The following is a 20,876-nucleotide window of genomic DNA, read 5'->3' as shown; positions in this document are numbered from 1 at the left end:
TCTTCTCCAGGAGCCTCTGGGTTTGGCAGCAGGTGAGACAAAGCTGGCCCATTTTATCAGAAGCTTCCAAGGTTCTCAGTTAGCTTGCCCACCCGGCTTGTTATGCGTCACTCACTGCAGGCAGTAGGGGTGGTGGTCGGAGGTGTGAAACAGACGTCCTACGGTAGCTTTAACTGGAACAGTCAGGCTGTTAATGGCCAGCTTAACTCAAAAAGTACAACAAGACCAGAATGGCAGGCAGAGGGAAAACACCGCAATGTATGAACAAGGAACAGAACAGAAGCTGGCTCATAAATACACCACTAACAGCTGGACAAGTGAAAATCATAATTCAATTAACAAATCAAGTGGACTCGGGCCGACAAAGAACAGGTGGGGTGGATTACAGTTAAACAGGACTAGAGACTAGGGAGCGTTAGCAAACACAGTGATAAGTTGGACATAGGTAAACAAGGCACAAGCAGAGGAAACCAAACACAGGAACACAAAACAAAGATATAGAAAACCATACCAAACACTAAATAAAAATAAAAGCAACCCCATCGCCTATATCTGCACAATTTTATACATTTTGCTGCTGATATATGATTACCTGATTAGATATTTTCTTCATCAAGCAGTTGAACAGATGTACCTAATAAAGTGGCAAGTGAGTGTACATCCATAAATACAGTATATCTCCCACAATCATTTGATTGCGGTGATGGATTTACTAATGTTTGTAAATCTGCCAACCATTGCTCACCAAATTTGTTCTCATCTGTTACATTGTTGTTCTCCTGCAGTTAGAGCTTAACCACTGGATTTTATCTTTTATGTTTTTTTGTCCTTATAGTACCTTGTATAGACTCTTCATATCTTTGTAACTCTGGACCACATTTCTTGTTTTCTTGCACTTTGTTCTGGTTATTTCTATCTTCCTGTGAAACCCAGCACTGATCTACTTTTAGATAAATACATCTTCACCCACTTCCGGTTGCGTGATCTGTATAAAAGAGACCCCTGTACTCTCTCTGCCTGTCTGATGGGCTTTTTTGACTTTCATCATGCTTCTACTGCTGTCCCCGTTTTGTCTCCTTCTCCAGGAGCTTTTCCCTCCTACAGGTAGGGCCACCACTTTGCCTTTCCATTACTGTGTATGCTGTATGTGGCTGGACGTTTTATCTGAGAGTGAGTCCAGAAGTAAAGAGTTAAATCATATCATCACACTGTACCTGACACCGGTTCACCAAGCTGTGCTACTTGGTACCTGGATTCTGCCGAAAACGCAGCTGTTTATGTGGCGTAGGAGCGTCTGAGAGCGGTATCCTGGGAGGGGAGACCGCCAAGCCTCACTCCCGGCCCTACATGGCCTCCCTGCAGGTCCGTGGTGCTCACACATGTGGGGGCTTCCTCATTCGGAAGGACTTCATCCTGACTGCAGCTCACTGCACAAACGAGTGAGTTCGTCTGTTTTTATTTTTATTTTTCATTTGTTTAATCCTTCATCTCTGTTATTCTCTACTAATCTTGCATGGTGTAACCGAGGGTTTGCCTTTTTGTTTTACGGGGATCAATTAACGTTGTACTGGAATTATACAGAATGATAAAAATAAAATCAAGGGTAGGGAAATATGTGCGAAAATAATGGGAGTGAAAAGTTGCTGATCAGTGGGAGAGAAGTTTAACAGCTTAGATTTTTTGAGACATGATTGGAATGCATGAGAGCAAGAGGCTGTAAAAAGCCAGTGGAATACTGAGTGCAGGGATGGATTTGGGGTCCCCTGGTCTAACACCTACAGGTCACCCTAAGCTGCCTGGAATAAGCTGAAGAGCCTCCTTTGAGACCCTGACCGGGACAAGAAGCTGGAAGATGGATGGATAGATACAAAACAATCGTTATAATATGTAGCATTTTCATAGTTGTGTTTCTCATTGTTTTTGGCTTCACAAGTCCCTGTAGCTTCAGATTTGTTTTGTACTCGCTCTATTTCAATGTTAATTCGGTAATGCTTTACATTAACTGCACCTTCATAATGCATTCATAATGCATTCATAGAACATTCATAAGCAGCATGCAAGTACACCTTAACATCCCTTAGCAGCTTTAATATACATTAATAACAAACATTACATGATTATACAATTATAATGCTTGTTATTATTATATAATACTTGTTATTAATGTATATTACAGCTGTTATGGGATATTAGGATGTTAAGGTATACGTTAAGGTATATATTAAGGTATACATATGTTTATGAATGTTTTATGAATGCTTAATGAATACGTTATAAAGGTGCACTGAACGTTTTATGAATGCAATATAAAAGCATTATGAAGGTGGAGTTAATGCAAAGTGTTACCATTAATTCTATTGAATGTGTGCAGGTTTTCCAGTCTGCACTTTGGTTGTTTGGGGATACTGTTGTTGTTGTTGACCTGAACACAGTTTTGGACCGAAAGTAAAAATGTCCCTTATTTTACAGATGCAAAGAAATCACAGTGGTTCTTGGCGGCCATAATATCTCCAACAAGGAAGATTCCCAGCAGAAGATAGCAGCAGAAAAGTGTCATCGACATGGTCTACATACATTAGACAGAAATGATTTTGACATTGCACTGATAAAGGTGTGAACTTGACCAGGTTATCTTCCTTTTGAGTTCTGTTATATTAAAGTAATGCAAGAATCTCCTGAAAAAGTAAATCTCAAATGCAATACTTTTAACATTAATATCCACCAGTGTTACATTCCTCATTTTTTTCTAACTTAATCCAATTGCTTGCATAACAGCTCAGGAAAAATGCCACTTTGAAAAAGGGTGTGAAGTGCATAAAGCTGCCATCTGAGGGGGAAAGTATCTCAAGTCGCACCCAGTGTCTGATTTCTGGGTGGGGAATGAGAAAACCAGGTGGGGTAGCGGAGAATATCCTTCGAGAAGCCGCCGTTTCCATCCAGACTGATAAAGAGTGCAAGAAGATGTGGCAGCAGTACTTCCAGCCCAAAAGAATGCTGTGCACCTTTGATAGGAAGAAGGGAATCTGTCAGGCAAGGGCACTTTCTTTATTAATCATAAGACGGAGCTGTAGAATGTTAGGATCAAATGATGGTGGTTTTTCTCCATTCTCTTTCCCCAGGGTGACTCAGGTGGACCCCTTGTTTGCAAGGACAAGGCCTATGGAATTGCAGCATTAACAGACCCCAATTGCAGTCTGTCATATCCCGACATTTACACAAAGGTTTCCTCTTTCATCACCTGGATAAAAGAAACAATGAATGATAAATATTAAATAAAATGCTCAAAGAAGAAAAAAATATATAACACCTAAGGCCATATTTTTTATAAGTTATAAACACATTTATAATTCATTATAATGCATTCATAAAGCATTACAAACATCTATAATGCACTATCTATAGTGCATTATAAGCTTCATAAAGCATTCATAATGCATAATACATAGCTATAATGTGTTATGTCTATTGTTGAATGTTTATAATGCTCTGTGAATGCATTATTATTATTTGTTATGAATGTGTTTATAAATTATGAAAAACATGGCCTTAAGGAAATTGTTACCAAAAAAAAACATTATATTAACATATAATGTAACATATAACCTATTATCTCCTATTTGACATGCTTGCATATATCCTTAAAGGTTTTTTTTAATGCTTGTATGACATCTTTATATTGTATTCACCTGTCTAGCACTCTTTTGATACTGTTATAGTGTGCCCAACCACAATAAAATTCAATTTTTAAAATAAATGAATTTATAAATGTTTAAATTTTCATCATTAGCAAGAAAATTATTTAAGAAAGAACTCTGAGAAAGCATCAAGTCAGTATGTCGGTACAGCAAGCAGAACCATGTAACACTGAGGCTGAGCAGGGGATTAAGAGGTTTCCAGGGTGGGGAGTGGAAGGTTCATTCTTTAGATTTAATGGGGGAGGTTCAAGAATGGGATCAACACCAAACTGAACACAAAATGTAAACTTTGGTTAAAGACATCAGTTTGGCAGGTGGGAAACGAGCAAGAGCTCAAATTAAGAAACTCAGGTTCTTGCAAACTAACGACAACATCAATGCATCTGCAGAAGTAGTTTTTGGGTTTGCTGTCAAGCTGGGGGAGGAGATCATGCCTAAAGTTAGCATCAAGATCTTTCCTAACAAAAAGCTGTGGTTTTACAATACAATTTACGACATGCTGAATACACAAACTGCTGTTTATAACATGGCTGCATGTCCAAATTCAAAACTGCTTTATACAAACTACCATTTGCGGTGAAGGAAGCAAAAACCAGTTCTATCAATCCAACTAGAGTGGAGACTGTGAGCCAGGCCTTCTGGTCCTGACCTTACGAAGGCTCTCGGGGAAGAATGGTCAAAAATTCCCATAAACACACTCCTAAACCTTGTGGATAGGCTTCCCAGAAGAGGTGAAGCTGTTATAGCTATAAAGGGTGGGCCAACTCCATATTAAAGCCTTTGTATTAAGAATGTGATGTCATTAAAGTTCATGTGGGTATAAAGGCAGGTGTCCCAATGCTTTTGGAAATATGGTGTATCTCTGCCTCCCCCATCTGGCAAGAATGCCTGAAACTTTCTCAGCGTTTCAGAACTGGAAAGCAGGGTTTGCACACTTTTACTCATTTTTGTAACAGCCATAGAGGTGGCTGACTCACAAGCTACCATCTCCTGGAATGGACTGAGCACAAAACCAGAGATTTAGGTTGTAGTGCACCGGGGTGAGTCAGGCACAAAGCCAAAGACGATCTCAGCATCTATCGCTGGAGCGACAAAGCTGGAGGGAAAAGCAACATGCAGCCTGGGAGTCTGATTTACAACCACCGTAGCAGGTGTCACGCCATGGATACAATCACACAGAGAACCTTTTTCATCAGGGACTCAATACTCAGGGATGTGAGTAACTATTCTTCTTAAAAAAATTCTGCTTCCCCGGGTGCCATAGTCAGTGACAATGGAGAAAATGTTTGCTCTGGTTAGACTGATGTGCTGCTATGCTGGTCCCCGTGTTACTCCATGATTGTGGATATTTACTACCTGCGTGTGTTGCTTTCAATGTGTCGGGAATAGTGTTGTTGTTTCGATACATTTAACAGCGACATCTGGTGGACGGAAGATGTTATATCATGCAGTCTGGATGAGGGGCACCAACACCGCCTCATTGGATTACAATAAGATTTTGCGAACACTATTACAAATGTAAGTTACTAAGACTTTACAGACATCCTCTCTCCAGGGGCTGTGCATATGGCTCTGGCCAAGACTGCTGCAGTGTCCAACTAACCAGAACCACAACCAAAAAAGAGGTGCAGCAGTTCCTTGGGTCCACTAATTTTTACATGTGGTTTATCTGGAATTTTAGCTCCTTTGCCACCCCCCTCACCACCGTAACCTAGATGCCGCATCAGATAATAGGGTGGAATCTTCGAAGCACAAGCTGCCTTCTGATGACTGAAGCAGGCATTTTTCCAGGCACCCATTTTCTGTCAGCCAACCACTGATTGACTACTTGTTGTGGAGGTAGACACATCTGATATAAGCGTAGGAGAAGCGCTATGTCATCGCAGAGGCACACCGCCTAAACTGCATCACTGAGCAGCTGAATCTCACAAGTTTTCCGAAGCTGAGTGTAATTATGATGCAGATAATTGGGAATTCTGGGCTTTAAAATGGCCTTGGAAAAACGGAGACACTGGCTGGAGAGAGACAAAGATCCATCCCAGGTTCACTCTCAGAAAAAAGGGAAAAAATTGTACCTTTGCTTGTCTCTAGGACTGTAAGCTTGTAATTATACCTTTTACGGTACAGAAGTGGACTCAGTACAAACCGTATTAATGTACCCGCAATGGTACAGAAATGTTCCATCAGAGTCCATTTTTATACCTCAAAAGGTACAATTACCTCTAGCTAAGGGTACAATTGGCAGACCCTTGAGGGTACAGCCCCAGTGACAAGCAAAGGTACAAATTTATACCTATTTTTCTGAGTGTTCTGAAGATCACAAACATTTGGAGTATGTGAGTAACACTAAAAGGCTGAACCCTCAATGGGCTATTTTTGCACATGATTCAGATTCACGGTGACCTACTGGCTGGGGGAGAGAAACACCAAAGCGGTTGCCCTCTCCAGATGGTTTTACCAGGATCAAGGATCCATACTCGTGGATGCCATCCTGCCACAGTGCTGGTTCGTCGCACTTATAATGTGGGACCTATTTGATGACATCAGTCGTGCTTTTTAGAGTAACCCAGCACCGCCACTCGCACTAGTGAACCACCATTATGTGCCGGCATTACGTACCTGCGACAGATCCAGTGGGTGCATAATTCACTGAGCTCAGGACATCCAACGATTCAAGAGAACAACTAAGCTGGTTGGGGACCCAAACTTACGGCCAGATTTCGGAAGGCATCCCGTCACTGGATGGTGACAGTACTGAGCCGGTTATCACCCCCAGTCTAATGGATAGTTCAAACACCTCAAGGAAGGTATAGTGTGGATTTTGCTTTCTTAATGTTCCCATAGACCAGTGTTTCTCAAACTTTTTCAAATACATTTTTTTCAGGGACCACCTGCCAACTTGATGGTTATATTGTTGGATGACGTGCGGACATTTTTTAAATGTTAGCCTGATTTACCTCAGGTAGCATTAATCTACAACACATGAACTCATTCATTCACTGATTTCACTCCACTTGATCTGTTCCCTGCTCGGGAAGGTAGGGTTGTCTCCTTTGATTGTGAGAAAGCATGACAGTCAGACGTTTCTAGTTATTTATTTATTTATTTATTTATTTTTTTAAATAAATAACATATAGCAGGGTTTTAATTATAGAAGTTCCGGATTTGGTCCTACGAAACTAATTCAATGTAAGTCATAAAGTCGTGGAAAACTGCTCTAAATGAAAGACGCAATGTGAAAGTGAAACCATCTAAGGAAAAGCGAGCTGTACTTTGTATAGCGGTTACAGGGATGCCGCATTATTTGTATGATTCTTGCTAAAATTGCTGTGTTCGCCTGGAATCAGGAGTCTTTACACACTGCACGTAACCTGACAAATAATCAAACAGTTTCCTCCGGGATAATAAGAGAGTTCTGATTTCTAATTGTTAGTTGGGATGTCATGCATTCAGTTATATTAAATGCATGCAATCACCCATAAAGAAATAAATAAAAAAATTAAAACCAACCAAATTATGTATTACACAGACATAGGACATACACATAGATTGCCGTTCATAGTCCACGTGTCGATGAGAAAGTGCATGATATTTTGGTAAGTGTGTGTGTATTAGTGCACTGTGTAGATATGTGTCAGTGAAGATAAGCTGTGAGTCTTGCTCTCTGCAAACCACCACTAAAGGTGTGAAAACAACGGCATCCGTTTCTCATTTGGGCACATTCACCTCTCATATCTCAGAAAACAAACGACCTTCTCCGATCTCCAGTGTGGTTTTCACTCTCTTGCTAATTTTACCTAAAAAGTTCTTATCTCCCTTCCTGAATAGTAAAAACACGCTATCATTCTTCTCCAGGAGCCTCTGGGTTTGGCAGCAGGTGAGACAAAGCTGGCCCATTTTATCAGAAGCTTCCAAGGTTCTCAGTTAACTTGCCCACCCGCCTTGTTATGCGTCACTCACAGTCATAGGGGTGGTGGTCGGAGGTGTAAAACGGATGTCTTACGGTCTCACCTCTCACTTTGTTGATCTCTGCATAAAATTTTTTAGAGCTTAACCAGTGGGCTTTAGGATTTATGTTTTTGTGCTTATTGTCACTCCTTGTCATCATCCCCTTTCCTACAGTAAATCAGTCAGACCAGTCTCCCTGGTATAGTGGCTGTAAATATGTCCCTCTCTGTCCTGTGTGCTTATCATTGTCCCCTGTGAGCGTCCAAACTCCCTGTGGGCTTACATAGGGACCCACCCTTTGCTGAAGTCTCTCCAATAAAGCCCCCTTTGGGTTTTACCCATCTCCAAGTCTGCTTTTGGGGTTTCTCTTGCACCCCTCCTCACTCTCAGATGTGACACGTATGGCACCTTATATGGTCCGTGCATTTCTTTGTAATTCTGGATCACGTTTCTTCTCATTTTTTTTGTCTTTTTCCTCAGACACCCAGCACTGATCTACTTTTAGATAAATACATCTTCACCCACTTCCGGTTGAGTGATCTGTATATAAAGACACCCCTGTACTCTCTCTGTTTGTCTGATGGGCTATTTTGACTTTCATCATGCTTCTACTGCTGTCCCCGTTTTGTCTCCTTCTCCAGGAGCTTCTCCCTCCTACAGGTAGGGCCACCACTTTGCCTTTCCATTACTGTGTATGCTGTATGTGGCTGGACGTTTTATCTGAGAGTGAGTCCAGAAGTAAAGAGTTAAATCATATCGTCACACTGTACCTGACACCGGTTCACCAAGCTGTGCTACTTGGTACCTGGATTCTGCCGAAAACGCAGCTGTTTATGTGACGTAGGAGCGTCTGAGAGCGGTATCCTGGGAGGGGAGACCGCCAAGCCTCACTCCCGGCCCTACATGGCCTCCCTGCAGGTCCGTGGTGCTCACACCTGTGGGGGCTTCCTCATTCGGAAGGACTTCATCCTGACTGCAGCTCACTGCACAAAAGAGTGAGTTCATCTGTTTTTCTTTTTTTATTAATTTATCATTCGTCTCTGTTATTCCCATTAATACTGATGTAATATATATTTTTTGTTAATTCTTCATCTGTGTTATTCTCATGATGGTCTGACATAGAAATTGTTTGGCTCCTAAGGCACCTAGAATAAGCTCAACCAGGTGGAAGGTGAATGGAGCGATTCAAGATCATCACAGTTTTTAGCATTTTTAATGAATGAATGAATGTATTTCCATCCGTCCATCCATCCATTTTCCAACCCACTTATCCTACTGGCTCACGGGGGGTCCGGGGTCTATCCCGGAAGCAACAGGCACGAGGCAGGGAACAACCCAGGATGGGGGGCCAGCCCATCGCAGGACATACTCACACACCATTCACTCACACATGCACACCTATGGGCAATTTAGCGACTCCAATTAGCCTCAGTATGTCTTTGGACTGTGGGGGGAAACCCCACGATGACATGGGGAGAACATGCAAACTGCACACACATGTGACCCAGGTGGAGACTCGAACCTGGGTCCCAGAGGTGTGAGGCAACAGTGCTAACTACTGCACCACCATGCTGCCCCCATAATTAGACATGTAAATAGAATATAAACTATAGGATATAAACAAAATTAATAGAAAACAGAATATAATAAATAAAATATAAAACTGAATATAAAAAGAGTGTAAAGAAAAACATGTAACAAGTTAATGCTAAAAAGTAACTAAGTTTTCACTTCTCAATAAGAGACATTTTATAAGGAACTAACATGCGACGGTTTATTCTACAAGAGGACCAGCTAAAGGTGCAGACCTGATCCGAGAAGAAAACAATATTAGAAATTTCTGTACTGATGTCATAGGTCAAGGATAAGTGGACAATCGCACAAGGGAATACAGAGGAAGTAAGATGAAGACAGTAACTGAAAATAATTTGTTTAAATAGGTAGTGAAACCATGAGGATCATCGGAAAATAGGTTGACCCTGCCTTGAATTGATAACGGGCCTCTATAAGCAGAAGTAGCTGGTGTCCACAGATATACGACCCCTCCTTAAACTTTCCCACTTTTTGCTATGAAAGATGTTATTCGGGAGCAGATCACGAGACGTATGAAAGTGCCTGCTTCCCAGTGTTTAAATAGGGCAGTGATGTAGAAACAATGTAAAGATAAATTGAAAAAATGCCACAATGTAGGTGTGTAAATAAAATAAGTGCTGTGTTATAGGTTTTCTTCTCCTTGTGATTGAGTTTCACCATAAATATTTAAACACAGCACTTTTCATCAGTGTAGGAAAATATTGCTCATGCTAATAGGCAGTGATAGACAGAAAAACGCTCCATGAACCATCTGCTGCACCCCCTGACCCCCCCCAGATGACGCTGCTGGCTTGCGTTGAACATGCTTTGAGGTCGTTTTGAAGCATTGAGCATCATCTAGTTGGGTTAGAAAACACATCGCACAGCTCACACAGCATTGTTTTGGCCAACACCACAATAGTCATAAACATGTAAACATGAAGAACAGAGTGGGCTGAATTGGGTGAGATGATGTCTTTAGGATAAAAACTGTTTTTGAGTCGGTTTGTTCTTGATTTGATGGCCCTGTAGCTCCTTCCTGAGGGTATCGATTCAAACAGGGGTCCCGACTCTGCTGAGACAGCGAGAGCTGTAAATGTCCTCAAGGGAGGGAACCGGGCAGCCAGTGATTTTCTGGGCAGTGAAAATGACCCTCCATAGTGTTCTCCTGTCTGCTGAAGATCAGCTGGCAAACCATGTAAAGATGCAATAGCTCAGCACACTCTCAATGCAACAGCAGTCGAAGGACACCGGCAGTTTATCATCCAAGTTGATCTTCCTTATGATCCTCAGGAGATACAGTAGAGTCGCCACTGGACCTTCTTCAGAAGTGCAGTGGTGTTGGTATCCCAGGAGAGATAATTGGCTATGTGAACGCCCAGAAACCTGTAATCAGAGACGCTTTCCACACAATCGCTGTTGATGTCGACAGGCTCTAGATTGGATTTTATCCTGCTGAAGTCTACGAAGACTTCTTTTGGTTTTAGAATGTTCAGAGCTAGGTTATTCTTTGGGCACCTCATTGACAGCCTTTGAACGTCATTCCTGTATGCTGACTCATTTGCCCCTGTGATGAGTACCACCAGAGTTGTGTTATTTTCTTAGTTTTTATAATATTTTTGACCTCATCAGTCCCATAGGCATTTAAGGCTTAGCAAAAGCTCTGTTTCAGTTTTCACTGTATTGAAACAGTGCAGATTATCCAGTTTGGATGCTTCTAATATGGATGCTTGCGGGTATTATTGTTGTTGTTGACCTTACGCAGTGTTGGACCGACAGTAAAAATGTCCTTTATTTTTCAGATGCAAAGAAATCACAGTGGTGCTTGGAGGTCATGACATCTCCAAGAAGGAACCTTCTCAGCAGAGGATAACGGCGCAAAAGTGTTTTAGATTTCCTGGATATGCACATAATAAATATGATTTTGACATTTCACTTATAAAGGTGTGCATTTTATTTTGTGAACTTGAGCAGGTTATTTTCTGTTCGGGTTCTTTTACATTAAAGTGTAATGCAAGTTTCTCCAGATAATAATCAATATAAATATCCACGAGCGTTGTAGTCCTATTTTTTTTCCAAACCAATCCATTTTTTTTGTGTAACAGCTCATGAAAAATGCTACTCTAAATGAGAAAGTGAAGGTGATAGAGCTTCCAGCGAAGAGGGAAGACGTCCCGGATGGTACCAAGTGTCTGATTCCAGGATGGGGGTGGAGAGTCCCTGATGCGTTAGCAGAGAAGGTTCTTCGAGAGGTCACGCTCCCCATCCAGAGCAGTAAAGGCTGCAAAACGAAGTGGCAGAAATATTTAAAGCCTGGAAGAATGCTGTGCACCTACTTTGATGGCAAGAATGGGATCTGTCAGGCAAGTTGCACTTTGTTTATATGAGACATAACTGTAGTTTGGATGTCTGCCTCTAATGATGGTGGTCTATTTGTTTTTTTTTCCCCAGGGTGACTCAGGTGGACCCCTCGTTTGCAAGAACAAAGCACACGGAATAGCAGCAATGACAGCCATTCCATGCACTGCACCATATCCCGACATCTACATGAAGGTTTCCTCTTTCATCACCTGGATAAACCAAATAATGAACCAGAAATAGTGTCCTTGGAAAATAAAATGAGATTAACATGTTTGCATATATCCTCAAAGACTTTTTGGAATGCTTATAAGACGTCTTTATATTGTATTTAACTGTCTAGCATTGTTCTTCATCTATTCTGTTACCTATTATTATCGAGTATCTACAGTATAAAGCAGCGTGTTTGTATTTTTACTGTGTATCCACCCACCATAAAATGTTTTGCTTGATTACTTTGGAGTGTTTCTCAAATGACCATTCATATTTTCAAAGCAGCAAGTGTAATCCTCACACCATAACGTCACTTCTGCGCTCATCATCATTTCCCATTTCATCACACAAATTTATAAATGTTTTAGTACATAAATGCAAATTGTTTTGTACAATTTGTATAATTTGGCACAATTTTCATGTGCTTTAGTTTTGTTGGTCAAAATACTGTAGATTATGTAGTTCCCCTTTTATAATAACTTTACACTGAAAGCTACATATGTATGTGATCACTGTGTTAGCCACCAAATGCAAAACAGATAATCAAGCTGTCAAAATGATAAAAAAAAAATCATTAATTGCACTGATGGGGTAACATGGTGGTGCAGTGGTTAGCCTCACACCTCTGGGACCCGGGTTCGAGTCTCCGCCTGGGTTACATGTGCATGGAGTTTGTATGTTCTCCCCATGTCGTCGTGGGGTTTCCCCCCACTGTCCAAAAACATGCTGAGGCTAACTGGAGTTGCCAAATTGCCCGTAGGTGTGCATGTGAGAGTGAATGGTGTGTGAGTGTGCCCTGCGATGGGCTGGCCCCCCATCCTGGGTTGTTCCCTGCCTTGTGCCCATTGCTTCCGGGATAGGCTCCAGACCCACCGCGACCCAGTAGGATAAGCGATTTGGAAAATGGATGGATGGATGGATGGAATTGCGTTGATATAAGCTTTGCTGTGTTTCATTTGGAATTGTGAAGCTCATGAGAATGCTAACACTGATACTTTGACAATATATCTAAGGAATTAAAGATTTTGAGGGGTGGCGGGAATGTCCTTTTCTGGATTAAACAGGGGGGAGTCACACACTAACTAAAATTAAACATCAAGATTAAAGGTGCAAGTTAACCAGCTGAGAAACAAACAAGACCCTACTACGTGACTCATGGGCCTTACGGTGCTGAAACGGGTGACAGTGACAGTGTTTGGACTTAGCAGTGATACTGGCCAGGCAATTAAGGATTAAAACAAGATTCAGCACTTCATGCATTTTATATATATTTATAAAAATGAAGGTGTCGGACTTACAGTTTTTCTCAGTTGCTAAGCCACATTTCCCAACATCTTAACATCTTTCTCAAAACTCTTAGTGCATCTTCCAAGCCTGTAGACACTATATCACAAGTGTGAAAGAACCAAACATGCAACATGCCCAAAAGACACAAAATAAGTCATAAGTAAAATATTGCCACCATTAAGAAAACACACTTGATCGATGCACAGATAACGACACAAAAAATTAAATGTACTTGAACCAAAACCTGCCGCACGATTTCGTTTCTAGTCACAGGTATAAAATAAAATTCAAAAACAACTTTCAATGACATGAAACAAAATTATTTTTTACAATAGAAAAAAAAAATGCGATTATGAAATATATTACACAACTAACATTTGAAGCCAGCTCAGCATCCAGCCTGTCTTTTCTGTGCATCAGATGTGTTGTCTTCCTTCTTGAGTGCAGCACCCGCCCTCGGCATGCTTCCACAGCGATGTCCTCACAGGCAGCATCCATTGCACCCAGTAGAGACACCTGCTCACAGGGCCGATGGTCATATACAAGCCGCCTCCTGTGGTAGAAAAATCCATGATTATGCACATATAATGTAATTTCAATCAGTAATTACCACAGAAATTCATAATAACACTGTTGATTTAACTACGATGATTACAAATGATTAATTTCTGATTTGGAATAGTTATTATACTAAACATGTAATGCAATAATGCAAGCTTGCTTCAAGTACTAAGTTTTCACTTCTCAATAAGAGACATTTTACAAGGAACTAACATGCGACGGTTTATTCTGCAAGAGGACCAGGTAAAGGTGCAGACCTGATCCAAGAAGAAAACAATATTAGAAATTTCTGTACTGATGTCATAGGTCAAGGATAAGTGGACAATCGCACAAGGGAATACAGAGGAAGTAAGATGAAGACAGTAACTGAAAATAATTTGTTTAAATAGGGTAGTGAAACCACGAGGATCATCGAAAATAGGTTGACCCTGCCTTGAATTGATAACGGGCCTCTATAAGCAGAAGTAGCTGGTGTCCACAGATATACGACCCCTCCTTAAACTTTCCCACTTTTTGCTATGAAAGATGTTATTCGGGAGCAGATCACAAGACGCATGAAAGTGCCTGCTTCCCAGTGCTTTGTGCTAATAAAGTTTTGTAACAACAAATCGACTTCAGTGAAATTTCTACCACATTCCACGCTGAGAAGAATTCCTCTATTGGCTTAAGGAAGGGTGAGTGTAAGGTAAGAACACCACTAACATGCGGTCATGGGCAGTACACCATTCCTGGACTAGATTAGAGTGGTGAAAACTGACATTGTCCCAAATTACTACATAATGTGGCAAATCGGGTCTCAGCACTCTCTCATTCCCAGGAGTGAGAGTATTGTAAAACCCGGCCAAGAGGTCAAGGAGAAGAGCTGAGTAATAAGGTCCAAGTGACCATTTAGATAGATAGATAGATAGATAGATAGATAGATAGATAGATAGATAGATAGATAGATAGATAGATAGATAGATAGATAGATAGATAGATAGACTTCTGTTCATCAGATAAGCCTGTTATACATAGAAGCTTTATAAAACCATTTAAATCCCCACTGCCAAGCAATCTTTACATCCAGGCTGATCCCTGCCTGTCTTATGGCGCAGGTTCAACATGTTAGGAGGTTATGGAATTTTTATTAATTCACTGAGGACTCTCAGCAGGATAAGCAGCTGGAATACGGACGGAAGGATAAACAGGGAAAAACCCAGGACAGGACACCAAACCGTCGAAGGGCACACTGCACCATTCACACCTATTTAATAACTCCAGTTCACCTCAGCATGTTTTTAGAATGTGGTGGGGGGGGGGGGTTGGAAAAGAACCTGGAGAAATCCCATGACAACATGAGAACATGCAAACTCCACACACACAGAGACGGAGCAGAAACCCCAGGAGAGGCAGTGCGCCTGCAATAGAGAGAGACTTAAAAAGAAACACCAGCACAAGAAACAAGTGACAGTTAATTATAAAGGTTATTAATCTACTGATTACACTTTCCTGATGTCAGATAGGCCCCACCCACACTGAGATGCTTTCTGGTCTAAATTGGAAACAAGTTTTCAGAATTACTCTCTCAAAATGCTTCTCTCCAGTGATGCATGTTTTCTGTGGAGTCTCTCTGCACGGAGCTGTGAAACCTCAGCGAGGTGCTGCGCGGCTCCCTGCAGCTCAGCACTGCAGCGCTCTCCTCGCCTTTTCTGCATGCCAGTCTTTACCGGCACTTATGGCCACAAGGACCTGTGAAGCGACTGATTCCGTACTGTGAAGCGATCAAATGTTCAGGTCACACTGAAAGAATGCAGGACAAGCCCTAGTGGGTCAGCTATGAACATCCTTTGGGAGATCTTCTTTATTAAAGTGTAAAAGTGTCTACGATTGCACTTGCACACCCTCCAGTGTTCATAAGAAATATCTCACTTGTAGTACAAGGTTTGCCTATTCGTGTTTAGAAGGACCTAAGATTCCGTATGATGGTTTAATGAATGTTCCATTGTGAGCATGCAAATCAGGTTCTGCTGATGTTCATTTGAATTATGAGTTTTGATTGATTTACAGCAGTGTCACTCATATAAATGAAGAGAAACGTTCAGAAGCATTAAAAGATAGATGCATCATCAATGATCATTAAGTTTATCTGCTAGCATCTTCAAATGGGCAGCTTGGCTACATTTTTCAATTTGTTTCATTTTTTAACTACTTTGGGGCTGTTAGGAGAAAAAAAAAAACTACAAAATGAAAAATTACAAAATATCTTCCATGTCACTGTTGCCCACTTCCTGTTATGTGATCTGCATATAAAGAAACGCCTGCACGCTGTCTGTCTGTCAGTCGGTGAATTTTAAACTTCCAGAACTCATCATGCTCCTGCATCTGTCTCTGTTCTGTCTCCTTCTCCAGGAGCTTCTCTCTCTCACAGGTAGGGCCACCACTTTCCTTTCACATTATACTACATACTGTATGTAGCCAAAAAGGCAGCAGGAAAATGCAACTGGAGGGAAAAATCCTGTTACCTGGTGGTTGAGGCTAATTCACCAAGCTGCGCTACCCGGTACCTGGATTCTGCCGAAAATGCAGCTGTTTATGTGACATAGGAGCGTCTGAGAGCGGTATCCTGGGAGGGGAGACCGCCAAGCCTCACTCCCGGCCCTACATGGCCTCCCTGCAGGTCCGTGGTGCTCACACCTGTGGGGGCTTCCTCATTCGGAAGGACTTCATCCTGACTGCAGCTCACTGCACAAAAAAGTGAGTCCATCTGTTTTTCCTTTCTCATTTTTTTAACCCTTCATCTAGGAGGATGGATGCAAGACGATTGTGACGGTTTATAATACTGTTTATAACCGTTGATATATGATTGCTTGTCCCTAACACTCACGCGAGTGTGAAGGCTTGTTCAAGTGAGTTTTTTTTTTTAAATATAAGTTTATTTTTTAACTTTAACTTTGTTTTTTTTTTTGAAAATGGCTAAATATAACCCTGTCCTCGTCTTTGTTCTGTAGCTCCAAATCACTCACCGTTGTGCTTGGAAATAACAACATTAAGAAAAAAAAGTGGTTCAGGCGGGCAACTATAAAGAAAGTAAAACAGTGCTACAGCCATCCAAATAATTCAAAAAATCAGTATGACTTTGATATTGCGCTCTGCAAGGTATGTGTGTTAATGAAGTAAAGCTCACTTTGGTGACTTTCATGTTCATTTGGAATCATTCACGTGTTACACCATATGTCTATACATAGATATACCGTGTAAGAATTTAGTGATCAGTGGTCATCGCTGACACACCACAGTGCACAACAATGAAATGTGTTTTCTGCATTTAACTCATATGTGACATAGCAGGGGGCAGCTAATTCAGCACCGGGGGAGCAGTGCTGGGGGGCGGTGCCTTGCTCAGGGTACCTCAGTGGTGCCTTGTTGGTCAGGGATTCAAACCTGCAATCTTTCAGCTACAAATGCGCTTCCCTAACCCTTAAGCCAGCACTGCCCACAACATGTAATGTTTGAATATTAAACAATGAAAATTATTATTATTAATAATAATAATAATAATGAATGACAATTATCTATAGTAATGTTCAATGAAAAGTATCTGACATTACATTTGATAATCCTCATGACTCATTAATGCCTACACAGCTAGTAACTATAAGATGGATGGATGGATGGATGGATGGATGGATGGATGGTAGAAGGATGGATGGATGGACATTTTATGATCATTAATATGTGGGCATTTTTTTAGCTGAAGGAGAAAGTTGAATCAATATCTGCCAGTGTTGTAGTCTTAACTCTATCCATTTTGTGTTACAGCTTGCGAAAAGTGTTACTCTGAATAAAAAAGTGAATGTCATAGAGCTACCAAAGCAAGGAGAGAATGTCCAAGATCAGACCAAGTGTCTGATTCTTGGATGGGGGAAGACAAATCCTAATGGGGCTGCAGAGGACAGCCTTCGAGAAGTCACCGTCCCCATCCAGAGCAATGGAGGATGCAAAAAATCTTGGCATGACCACTTCAATGATAAAACAATGCTGTGCACTAAGGCTGACAGCAAAAGGGGCTTTTGTCAGGTAAATATGGTGCTCATCATCTTTTCCTGATGCTTTGGCTTATGTTGATAATCATTTTTTAAAAGAGGGTTATTTATATTATTGGTTAATATGTCTCTGGAGGCAACAGGAAGTAACATGAATACACTATTGTCTTGCAGGGGGACTCAGGGGGCCCTCTTGTTTGTAACAAAAAGGCATATGGGATAGCTTCATTCACTGCAGACCCCTGCACTGCACCCCATCCCAATGTTTACGTCAAGATTTCCCATTTCATTCCCTGGATAAATGAAACGATGAAGAGAAACTAGAACGTGTGTAGTGATGGGTACCAGGCGGCAGGATGTCTTCATGGTTTAAGCTTTAATTTCCTTTTAGCATGCTAGTGTAGCGCCTTACAAACTTTTTTTATGTTGCACTCATTTATTCGTAGTTGTTTCACATTTTGCTTTTTGGTGTAACATTTAACCTGTGCTTAAGCTGATATTTTATAATATGTAAAGACCCATAGAGTGAGCTTGAAATGCATCCAGCCACAATTAAATTATTATTAATTAAAAAATGTACATCATTATCCCCTTTAAATACTTGGAAAGTGATACTTCTCCCATGCATTAGGCTGTTAAAATCCATACCGACAGACATCCCTGTGTCGACAGATATGAACCAACGGATATAAACCAAGAAATTATGTATAATGTAGAGTATGCCATTATTGGTTATCTGCACAATGCAGCCACATGCTTGTCTGAAGCAATGTGGATCTATGGGTGGGCCTGTGTGAGTTTCTTGCTGCTCGTGCAAGATTTAACCCAGGCCCACTCATCAGTCACCTCCGCTGGTCTGAATGTTGCTTCTAAAGGCTCTACTGTCTGTGTTTGAGTTGTCATCATCATCATCATCATCATCATACTTCTTTTCTTGGCTGCATTATTTGTAACCCAGACCCAATGGAATATATTCAAGGCCAAGGTCTTTAACTCCATGCCTTGAGGGCCAAACCCCTACACATTGTTGTGGTTCTCCTCATTTAACAACCCAGATTCAACTCCTTGTGCTAATTACCACACAGCTCTTGAATGGAATCATTTGTGGAGAAACAGGGAGAGAACTGAGCTTCCCTCCTGGACTGGAGTTTGACCCTCCTGTTCTAGGTCTTTTATATTTCCAGAGTAACATTTCTGACTGGTAAGCTTTTTTGTTTTGTTTTGTAAATTTCCTTATATGCACGCTTTTTGTTTTGCTGTTGTGTACTGACGCTGGCATGAACACATTAAACAATGCATCACCAAAAAATAAAATAAAAATCATCCTTCTGACTGCCATTATTAGTTTTATTACCTAGCAAAACCAGCTCACCTGGTCAAAGACGAAGGTTCTGATCCTGCAAAACGTATCAGTGAGGTAAGACGACACTCAAAACTCAACTGCGGTAGACCGTGCAGATAAACAACGCAGTTGATTTACAGGCTCTGAGTTTCTAAAATTTTAATGCACTAGGTGGCAGTATAGCACTATAGAACTACTGCAAATGGCTTAATGGAAAAAAACGATCATCTCAGTGCACGTCATGTGTTGAGATGGTACATCTATACTCGTTTTTCTTGATTGCTTTGGCACGTTTCTCTAATGACAACATTTTCAAAACAACAAGTGTAATCCCTACGCCATAACGTCACTTCTGCACAGCCGAACATCATTTCTCGTTGCTTCACATACATTTCCGGATGTTTTAGTACATATATGGAAATTGTTTTGTACAATTCTCATAATTTTGCACAATTTTCAGTTGCTTTAGTTTTGTTTTTCAAAATAGATTGTGTAGTTTCCCACTGTAAAAATTTTACACCCAAAAGCTATATATGTATGTGACCATCGTGTTAACCAGCACATGCAAAACCGCTAACCAAGCTTATAAAACGATTAAAAACTACAGTATATTCCATTAATTGCAGTGATATGGCATTGCTGTGTTTTTGGTTCCCACAGTCAGTGACACCAGGGGGAGGAAAATTAGGATGATTCCAGGGGGCCTCAAAAATTTGGAACATAATTGGATTGAGAAATGATCTTATAGTCTTGAGAATATTAAGCATGTTTCATGAAAAGCAATGAAGAGAAACTGTAATATGTGTTGTTGGTACTTTAGAAAATGTAATAAAATGAAAAATAAGTGATAGATAAAATAACTATGTAATAGTTAAAACAGGCAGCACATTGGCTCAGTGGGTAGTGCCACAGACTCACATCACCAGGTGGTTGTGGGTTCTACTCCTGGGCCCAGTTCTGAGTGTGTGGTATTACTGGTATTGCTGTGTTTGTACAGATGGTGAATGAATCGGTGTTCCTAAATGATCATTAGCGGATGATCGCATGAGTTTGTGTCTCGCAGTGGACAACAGTAGGGGCCACCTTTCTGATTTCTGTGATCCAGATCTCCAAGCTCACAGAGACCCAGGGTAACTGCTTATGGAAGATGGATAGATGAAGTACCGGTGGATAAGTTTAACTCAACTTGACTATAACCGTACAAGCTCCAAAAAACATTTTTCTTTATGAGAACTCCACCTTGCTGAGCCATATAACAACAGTCACCCTTGATGTCGGCACATTAAAATCTTGCACGTCTAGCGGGCGATAGAGCAGCATCTCTATGCTGTACATAAAAGATCTTTCTTCAAGGTCGTCCAAGGTGACAGCACATTCTCAGCACTCCTCTGCCCGACCATTATCACCAGGCCCTGTTTGACAGCTGCAGCGTCTCCTCAGCCTTGGCACCTGCAGAAACTCACTTGCTCTTCAGCAAAAGACTTGAAACTCACCTTTTTGGACTGTGCATCAGCTCTGAACTTCTCAGCACATCCTAATCACATTCAAGAAGCCTCTTCTTTGCTTCTGAGGAAATTCACTGCTGCTCTTCAGGTGAGATACATTTGCATTTGATACGCTTATTTTCAGAACCTAAAGGCCTGATGATTTTGCCCTCATGTTTACCTTTAGATAATGACTTTGGCTGTATCGCAAGGCTATTATTTGTGAATCTAGCTATATAGCAAGTCCCTGCATCTTAAACAGGAATGCTGTGTTTTTATATTGCATGATACTGCAAGTTTTAAGGCTGATTTTTACTATGACACGCAGGTTGCAGCACTGCATAAGACTAACTGCACTTGCAGATTATATGCTTGCATTGAAGCTCTTGATCCA

The 20,876-nt window shown here is 41.1% G+C and overlaps 2 protein-coding genes across 2 annotated transcripts; both read left to right on the top strand.

The window, feature by feature from the left end:
• Window positions 1-979: 979 nt before the first annotated feature.
• On the top strand, window positions 980-3,754 carry LOC125710062 (granzyme B-like). The gene is made up of 5 exons (XM_048979247.1): window positions 980-1,104; window positions 1,289-1,439; window positions 2,470-2,611; window positions 2,776-3,030; window positions 3,120-3,754. The coding sequence occupies exons 1-5, from the start codon at window positions 1,047-1,049 to the stop codon at window positions 3,270-3,272; spliced, it is 759 nt and encodes a 252-aa protein (XP_048835204.1). The 5' UTR covers window positions 980-1,046; the 3' UTR covers window positions 3,273-3,754.
• Window positions 3,755-8,166: 4,412 nt separating this feature from the next.
• Window positions 8,167-18,994, top strand: LOC125710323 (prostasin-like). Its single transcript, XM_048979909.1, has 11 exons — window positions 8,167-8,303; window positions 8,488-8,638; window positions 11,018-11,159; window positions 11,321-11,578; window positions 11,667-11,815; window positions 15,293-15,364; window positions 15,926-16,041; window positions 16,217-16,367; window positions 16,622-16,769; window positions 17,433-17,690; window positions 17,831-18,994. The coding sequence occupies exons 1-11, from the start codon at window positions 8,246-8,248 to the stop codon at window positions 17,978-17,980; spliced, it is 1,653 nt and encodes a 550-aa protein (XP_048835866.1). The 5' UTR covers window positions 8,167-8,245; the 3' UTR covers window positions 17,981-18,994.
• The last annotated feature ends 1,882 nt before the right edge of the window (window positions 18,995-20,876 follow it).

The sequence above is a fragment of the Brienomyrus brachyistius genome, chromosome 16, assembly GCF_023856365.1.
Source record: "Brienomyrus brachyistius isolate T26 chromosome 16, BBRACH_0.4, whole genome shotgun sequence".
Taxonomy (NCBI): domain Eukaryota; kingdom Metazoa; phylum Chordata; class Actinopteri; order Osteoglossiformes; family Mormyridae; genus Brienomyrus; species Brienomyrus brachyistius.
The sequence above is the reverse complement of the archived record's forward strand: the minus strand, read 5'-3'. Positions and strand labels throughout refer to the sequence as shown.